The sequence below is a fragment of the Pipistrellus hanaki genome, assembly GCF_964339955.1.
Source record: "Pipistrellus hanaki genome assembly, chromosome: 4".
In the NCBI taxonomy this organism is placed as follows: domain Eukaryota; kingdom Metazoa; phylum Chordata; class Mammalia; order Chiroptera; family Vespertilionidae; genus Pipistrellus; species Pipistrellus hanaki.
In genome coordinates this window covers 52,627,271-52,636,107 of record NC_140506.1, presented here as the reverse complement: position 1 = coordinate 52,636,107, position 8,837 = coordinate 52,627,271, and the positions used below count along the sequence as shown (strand labels likewise).

Below are 8,837 nucleotides of genomic sequence, written 5' to 3'. Positions count from 1 at the left end.
ATACCTTTTAGCTGTCTTCACTGAGATTCCACTCCTGACCTGTACCGCCCCCCTCCGCCCCGCCCCCAGTCTCCTGGGTTCACAAAATGGCAGGAACCTTTTGTTCAGTGCTGTCAGCAGTGAGACCATTTCCTCCATCTGAACCACATGCCATTTGATTGACCTTGCCTAGTGCCATTCCATGGCAGAAATGCCACGAGGAGCCAGCACTACATTTCTTTTTGGCCTCTTGCTTAGATTATCACAGTAAGTGAATAAAGACTTGCTGTTTTCATTTTGGCTCACTGTCTTAACTGATGACCTCAATCCTTGCAGCCTGGCACAGAGATACTGCTAACCATTGTACAATGTGCAGGACATCCTCCCACAAAGAATTATCTGGTCCCAAATAGCAACAGTGCTGAAGCTTTGGGGGAACATGACCCCAGGACCATCTCCACAAACAGCATTCTCCTGGAGACCGTTAATCATTCGGAAGTAGACAGATGACCACACAGATTGGCCCTATCACACTGAAGTGAAAGTGGCAGAGGATTTCATTCATATGTGGAATTTAATGAATAAACTGGACTAATAAGCAAAATAGAAGAGACTCACAAACAGCTCTGATGCAGGGATGTGGGCAGGGTTATTGTTGAACAAAAAAGGAAAAGAGAGAACTCATGGACAGGACAACAGTGTGATGATTACAGGGGGAGGAGGATGGGTGGATGTAGAAACAAATAAAAATTTGCCATTTAAGCCACTCTCTGATTCTGGAAATAAAATATTTTAATTCACTTAAAAAATAAAAGTGGGTTCCTAACTCCCACTATGAGCACATTAACCACATTTTCACATACAAAAAGCTTAGATACATTCGACTGTTTACAAGACATGTCTCCGTATAATACATTTACATTCATGTGAAGTATATGAACTTACATAATTGTATATATTTGTGATTTCACATCTGGTACCTTTTAAAACATGTAATATGATTATTTTCTAAAAGTCAGTTCATATATGATGATTTAAGGTTAGTAGAGTCTCTTTTGAAGAACTGTAATAGTTGTATTCATATGAGAATTCAATAATTTTTTAACTATAAGTTTCAAGCTAATGCTCTAGCAGTTTAAGTTACCTGACTGGCAATGCATGAAATTCTTATCAGGTTGCATTGTTTGGTTTACAGTTTAAGTCATTATAAGTGGCATATAATTAACTATTTGCGCAGAGGGGAAAAAGCACCAAGGATAATATTTTTTTTTACATCATAGATGAAATCACAACACAATCTTAATTTCCCTTTGAAATCTAATCACTTGAAAAAAGCATTTATTTCAAATCCTCAATCTTTAAGGTTTCTTAGTGAAATCAACTGATACACTAGAGATAAGGATGGAGTAAAAACAGATGCTATGTATAATCTGTACTAACTACAGAATTCAGATAGTCTTCTCACATTGATGATTTCTATTTCTGAATTTGAGTTCCTTAGATCTAAAAAGAACCGAAAATAAATGTTACATTTATAAACTTGTCATCTATATCTTAAAAAGAAACTCTAAGGATGACTTTCTTGCCAATTTGTGGAGCAAAATTTTTCTGAACAAAAGCACCTTATGGTAAGAAAATATATAAAGAAAATATTTTCTACAAATTAATATACAAATTTATGCACATAAAGATGTAGCTATCCCAGCTGTATCTGTAATATTTTAAATAACACACAATAAAAAAATTCAAAGCACAGATTGAAAAAAAAAATAACCCTTATCCTGTAACTCCAGTTATTAAATATTGCAGCATATATGTAATTGTAACAACTGGGGGGGGGGGTGTTATAATCTAAATGGTCAATATCTCTTTGGAAATGTACTTTTTTAAAGCCTGAAATATGTAATTCTGACCATCAAATTTCAACCCAAGCTACAGGTTTTACAGCTGATACACAATCCACGATACTGAAAGTGAGTACAGAAGCCACTTCACAGATTCTTCATTAAACAGCATTACTGGAGCCACATGGTACAGGCCAGCTGGGCATTCATGTTCCTTTTCTTCCCACAGGCATACGGTAAACATCATATTCAGAACAACAGACCTCTATCACCATAAGTTTTGCTACTCATAAAACGCTAATAAACATGGTTTTAAAGATTCCCAGATCATGACAAAGGTTTCTTACCTGAAACTATACAAAGAATTATCTAGATTTAACATATTTTTAAATGAATACAGAGATGTATAACAAGAAACATAAATTACTTGCTTTGACAGTTTTTAGCCAAGGCTTATCACGTTTTTTTCTAATGAACATGTGATTTTGGTAAGTATAAGGATTTCTAGCTCCGGCTAAGAAGATTTTATTTCTTCTTCCCAGTGGTTTTTTTGTGTTCATGCACTTCTGTTTTGCTACTCATAATCTTTTTTCGGCTTGAGGTATTAGGAATAACTGCACTAGAAGGTCCGCTGGTAGCTAAACAAAAAAAGAAAAAAAACTATTGCTTAGATTTTCACAAGCAACCAAAGGGTAGTAATACTGATGAGTGACAAAATAATACAGTTTATGTTGTAATTATAATGTAAGTGAAACATTGCAACATTTAATAGAGCATTTTTAAATTTTGAGAATTCAACACCAATACAGAAAAGAAGTGTCAATGGGCTGCATTCACCAAACACATTTTTTTTTCCCACTCTACATTCTTCCTGGAAAACTAATTTATTCCATCATTTTAACTAACATCCACTGTGCTAACAACACTCAAATTCATAATTCTTGCCCAGGCCTTTCCCCTACCTTAAGATCTGTATATCCTACTAGAAATCTCTAACAGGAAACATAAACTTAACATACTTAAAATAAAACTCATCAGTTTCCCAATAAACATCAATTTTCTCCTATATATCCTATTTCATCCCTATTTAAAAAGTTAAAAGGCTAGCCAAAACCAGTTTTGCTCAGTGGATAGAGCATTGGCCTGCGGACTAAAGGGTCCCAGGTTCGATTCCGGTGAAGGGTATGTACCTTGGTTGTGGGCACATCCCCAGCTGATTGATGATTCTCTCTCATCGATGTTTCTAACTCTCTATCCCTCTCTCTTTCTCTCTGTAAAAAAACAATAAAATAGATTAAAAAAAAAAGTTAAAAGGCTAGAAAACTAGAAAATTGGCTTAGGACTCATCCTTCTACATGCAAACATCATACTCTGGGTTATCAAAAAGCAATTCTAAGCTGAGTTACATGTCTATATAAATGGGTAAGCTCATGTCAGATGAATCTTCCTGCACATAACAAGTATTAACTCTGAATAAAGTATGAAAGAGTTACTGAAGACTTGGAAGAGTGAACAAAGGCAGGCACATACTGGGGGGAAAAAAAATCAACACTTGAAAGAAGTGAACATCATGAGATGGGTATCTTCCCCCAAACCCAACCCTAACTCCCAACCCCTTTTTAAAAAACCAGAAGACGGGCATTGGGAAACCACAGCTACTGGAAGGTCAGAGAGCCTCCAATTTGTTATACAAACAGATTAAACGTATGACATGAGTAGAGCAAGCTCTAAGAATTCCAGCTAAGGCCTAAAAAAATGAGTGACAGTGGAGCTGCCAGCCACTTCAAGGGGCAGAGTTTTGCAACTTGAGGTCAGTCAAAGTTAACTCTTTGCTTTAGAAAAATCAAAACAACCCAATACTCTTTGGAGGAACATAACAAATAATAGAGTCCAAAGTTTCTATCGTATATCATTCATAATATCTAGGATATAATCCAAGATTACTCAATATATGAAAAAACATCTTCCTCTCTGACAATGGGTAAATTCATAGAGACTAATTCTGAGGTCAGCCACATTAATAGATAAGAACTTGAAAGCAACTATTTTAGCTATGTCTAAGAACAAAAGAAAATATGCTTATAATGAAAAAAATATTGAAAATCTCTAAAGAAAAACTATAAAGAAAAAGAATGTCTAAATTTAAATAATAAATATTTGGAATAAAAAATTTACTAAATGGGTTTGACAGTAGAATTAAAAATAACAGGTAAAAGTGAACAATAACAAAGGTTATTATCCTCTGCCCCTCCTAAAACATCCTTTCATATAAAATTATGTCTAAGCTTAACAGAAAACCAAAGGAATACAGTCCATAAATTAGTTTGGAAAAATGTATGAGTATGGAATACATTTTATTAACAGATGTGGGGGAAGGAGAAGACAATAGAGAAAAAAATACATACATATCAAGAGACTACAGTAAGATTTTAAAAATACATATTTTAATTGATTTTTAGAAAGGAAGGGAGAGGGAGACAGAGAAACATTGATGTGAGAGCAAAACATTGATCAGCTGCCTCCAGCTTACCCCCTACCAGGGATGTGTCCAGATCAGAAATTGAACCAGCATCCTTTTGGTGTATAGGATGAAGCCCAATCAACTGAGCCATACTGGCCAGAGCTACAGCAAGATTTTTTAACTGTTAGGATCAATTAACTTCTTAGAGTGTAATGATCCCACTTAAAATAGATCACACAGTTAAAAAGCAAGCTAATTGCTATATAGAATCTATAAACTTACACATTCACCTAACCTGGTTTGCTGCTTGCTTTAGTACTTTTTAAGGTAGCTGGTGGTGTTGGGAGGATCTTTGCAGGTGTATATGTATTTAAAGGTGTTTTTCCTCTCATTACTGAACTGGGACGTGAAGCTGTGGAGGCTGAAAAAAAAAAATAGTGGTAATTCAATAATTTTCTGTCAATTCTATCTTTACATTTTAGAAAATTTCTTTTGACATGTTTCACAGATGTATTTTTTTACACAGTAAATAATAGGGGAAAACTGATAAGACATGGTTTTCAGACTAAATTCAGCAAATCCCTCTTTCCTATAGGACCTTTTCTAATACTCTTAGTCAAACACATGTTCTATTTATATTGTAAACAATAAGCATTTGACAGTATTCTCAAAGGAATGCTAATAAGAATAGAGCAACAGACAACTTTATTCTGCCCTAGTAGAAACTCAGATACTTAAGGGATGACAGCTGACAGCATAGTTTTATTGACTGGTAACAGAAAACAGAGTCCCAAACTGTTTTTCTCTCAAAAACATCAAATAGAGATTCAGAAATAAATAAGCACGATAGATTCATCTTTAAACTATCCTATGTAAGGGCTTGGAGATCAACTCTCCCCAGTGATACCAACAACAAGCAAGGCTTAACAACAAGACTGCCTACACAGTCCACAAAGGGCTGCACCAAGACTGTCCACCTCAGGTAACTGGGAAGGCTGAGCTACTGGGCCCAGCTAGGACACCTAGCACACAAAACTACTCCATCAACTCAGGGAAGCAGTTAAAATGCAGAGAAGAGGCAGGCCACAAAGGAAGGAAATGGAGGAAAGCAAAAGAATGAACATAGAGTTCAAAACCACAGTTATAAGGTTTTTCAAGAATTTCCTAGAAAAAGCCGATAAAATAAACGAGACCTTTGAGGATATGAAAAGGGATTAACTAGAAATAAAGCTTACACTGACTGAAATAAAAATATTATACAGAGTCCTAAAAACAGAATGGAAGATCCCAAGAATCAAGTCAAAGATTTGGAACACAAAGAACCAGAGGACACTCCTCTGCAGAAGCAAGAAGAGAAGAGAATCCAGAAAGTTGAAGATAGTGTAAGAAGCCTCTGGGACAACTTCAAGCGAACCAACATCAGAATTATGGGGGTCCCAGAAGAAGAGAGAGAGCAAGATACTGAAAACCTATTGGCAAGATACTGAAAACCACCTGGTGAAAAAAAGAAACTTACAAGCCCAGGAAGCACACAGAACCCCAAACAAAAGGAACCCAAAGAGGACCACACCAAGACACATCATAATTAAAATTCCAAGAACAAAAGACAAAGGGAGAATATTAAAAGCAGCAAGAGAAAAGCAGTTAGTTACCTATAAAGGAGCATCCATATGACTGTCAGCTGATTTCTCAACAGAAACCATGCAGGCCAGACGGGAATGGCAAGAAATATTCAAAGTGATGAATAGCAAGAACCTACAACCAAGATTACTCTACCCAGCAAAGCTATCACTCAGAATGGAAGGCCAGATAAAGAGCTTCACACACACACACACACAAAAAAAAAAAACAAACCAACAAAACAACAACAAAAAAAAACAACAAAAAAACAAAACTAAAGGAGTTCATCACTCACAAACCAGAATTACATGAAATGCTGAAAAGTATTCTTTAAGAGGAGGAAGAAGATAAAGATAAAAATTATGAACAACAAATACTTAACTATCAACAAGTGAATCTAAAAACCAAGGGAATTAAAAAATCTGATGAACAGTATTAACTGGTGAATATAATAGAATCACAGGTATAGAAAGGGAGTGGACTGACGATTCTCAGGGAAAAGGAGAGTGGAGGCTGCGGGAAGAGACTGAACAAAAATTGTACACCTATGGATGAGGACAGTGGAGGGTGGGGAAAGGGCAAAGAGTGGGGTAGGAACCTGGTGGAGGGGAGCAATGGAAGAAAAAAAGAGGAACAATGGTAATAATCTGAAAAATAAAAATCTATTTAAAAAAATAATAAAAATAATTATTTGTGCCAAGAAAAAATGCGGGGAGATAAAAAAAATAAATAAAATAAAATAAACTATCCTATCTGAGAATAAACTAACTAGATTACAATAATTAAATAAACCATATTGTCTTCCTATATTACCCAGCTAAGATGTATATTCATGCAAGGGAATTGTATAGATTGTGTTAACTTCTAGCTCTAACTTATCTAGTTGGGATTCTCACACCTTTTCCCTCAATCTGATACTGTCAGTACCCCATTATAAACCAGTTAGTTACCACAAAAGTAATTTTGTCCTAGGTGAGGAAAAAAAAAACTTTTGTAATGATAGAAGATGAATGTTTTTTTCCTTGTAACACCACACAATTAATATAGTTCTATATTATGATGGTTCTTCCTTGACAAATTGGGGAATTAAGTATAAATAATATAAATACAGGATGGGGGAAAATAGGTTTACAGTTGTGAGTACATGAAACATGTACTCATTTATTACTACATTATTATTCATTAATTATTGTACTTTTTCTATATAAACAACTATAAACCTATTTTTGCCCCACCCTGTATATTGTGACTACTAAATATTAATTCTGCAATTACACTATAAATACAGGATTCAGATGCTTCTATCATAATTGGCATCCTATTTGAATATTCAAAAACAATAAGGAAACCCATACATTTTAGAGGACCTGAGTTATAGTCTTGTTTGATCACTAATTGGTTGATTTCTTTAGCAGTGTCACTCTAAGTGGTTTCCTTTAAACAGTAACCTTTTCTCAAATGTTAAATGAAATGGATCAAAGCAAATACTCTAGTTGAAGGAGCCCTGAAAGACACATTCAGTACCCCTCTTTTTCTGGAGCTTCCAGAGAATATAGTTTGAAGACTAATGAGCTAAATTAATTCTAAAGTTCACCCAATTCTATGAACTGCATTAACAATATTTACTTTCTTACTTAGTTCCTTTAGTAAGTAATGGCATGAAAATTTAAGAGAGCCACATGAATTTGACTACATCTTGTGTCCATGACACAGAGGAGAGTTTATTAGAACTGGAAAATGAATTTAATATTCTTCATTTATTTACCTCAGTATATACTCTGATGAAGTAAATTCACTAACCACAGATATAAAGCCATCATAAAATAACAGCACCACACAATAAACCTTCAAAAATGACCTTTTTACACATATTTCACCAAAATATTTTCCAAAACAAACCCATTATTACTACTGCTGTTATCTTTAAGTCATTCTTTGAAAACCTTCTAAATAGCATTGATACCTACTCTATGTTCTTCCATTTCATATGTAATTTTTTAAACTAAAGCCTACTTCTCAAAACTTAAAGTGAGATATTTTAGATCATACCAAGATTCCTCTGTTTCAACTAATGACTGAAAGTTGATCTCTACTACCAGAAGCAGAGGAAAAGGGAAAGGCCACTCTACTGTAGAAACGCAGGGGCACCATTTGGATAGAATACCATGTGAACAGAATTCTCTCAAATAGCACGTGTGGTGGCCCAGGAAGGGAAGGAGAGTAACAGCAAGATATGAAAGAGGTTTTCATTCCAAGATCTCCATTTCATTCTTCCAAGAAACATATTTATAGCATTCTGTTTACAAAGAGGAAAATGGTGCACACAGGAAATTTGTAATTTTTCTAAGATATTACTAGAACTAGCAGGTTCTTAACTCTAAGCAGAGCATTGTCTCCCAAAACTAATGTATCTGACACTGGAAATTTCAATGTGCTGAAAGATCTCATTGAGCTGAGAATGACAACAGCCAACAGACTCCTAACACCTAAAATGTAACCCTGAACATTTCCTAAAATGAAATCCCTTAGAATAGTACTACAAGATGTTTAAACATTACCAAAATATATTTTCTCAAATGGTAAGTTTTGGAAAATCTGGGTACACGTTTCCTTACAGAAGGACCTTAGCTGTTGTAACTATACCTCCAAGTGGGGCTGTAATTCCAAGAGGTATAGTTACAACAGCTAAGGTCCTTCTGTAAGGAAATCTGTATTATAGGAGATAACATTGTTTCCAAAACTCAATTAGCCATAAACCCTTTTTTATCTCACACACAAACCAACTTCTTCAGAATGTTTTCTGAAGAACATAATTTGAAAAAAATGTTATTAGTCATTTTCTTCTTAGTCAAAAGTTCTTTCTGAATCAGTATGAGTAATTACCATGGGCATGTGTGCATGTATGGGTTAATGTAGATGGAATATTTTACAAT

At 34.9% G+C, this 8,837-nt stretch overlaps 1 protein-coding gene across 16 annotated transcripts in view; it reads right to left on the bottom strand.

The window, feature by feature from the left end:
* Positions 1–753: 753 nt before the first annotated feature.
* The window catches only part of PPIP5K2 (diphosphoinositol pentakisphosphate kinase 2), a 61,713-nt gene continuing 53,629 nt past the window's right edge, over positions 754–8,837 (bottom strand). For 13 of the 16 annotated variants that reach the window (XM_084881795.1, XM_084881804.1, XM_084881809.1 and 10 more), the window contains 2 exons: positions 4,580–4,705; positions 754–2,461 (listed from right to left, as the gene is read on the bottom strand). In XM_084881795.1, coding sequence (XP_084737921.1) covers positions 2,349–2,461; positions 4,580–4,705 — 239 coding nt within the window. In that variant the 3' untranslated portion in view covers positions 754–2,348. Of the gene's footprint in view, positions 2,462–2,520; positions 3,095–4,566; positions 4,706–8,837 lie in introns of those variants that run through there. The other 3 variants (XM_084881806.1, XM_084881797.1, XM_084881805.1) reach the window with 2 other exon arrangements.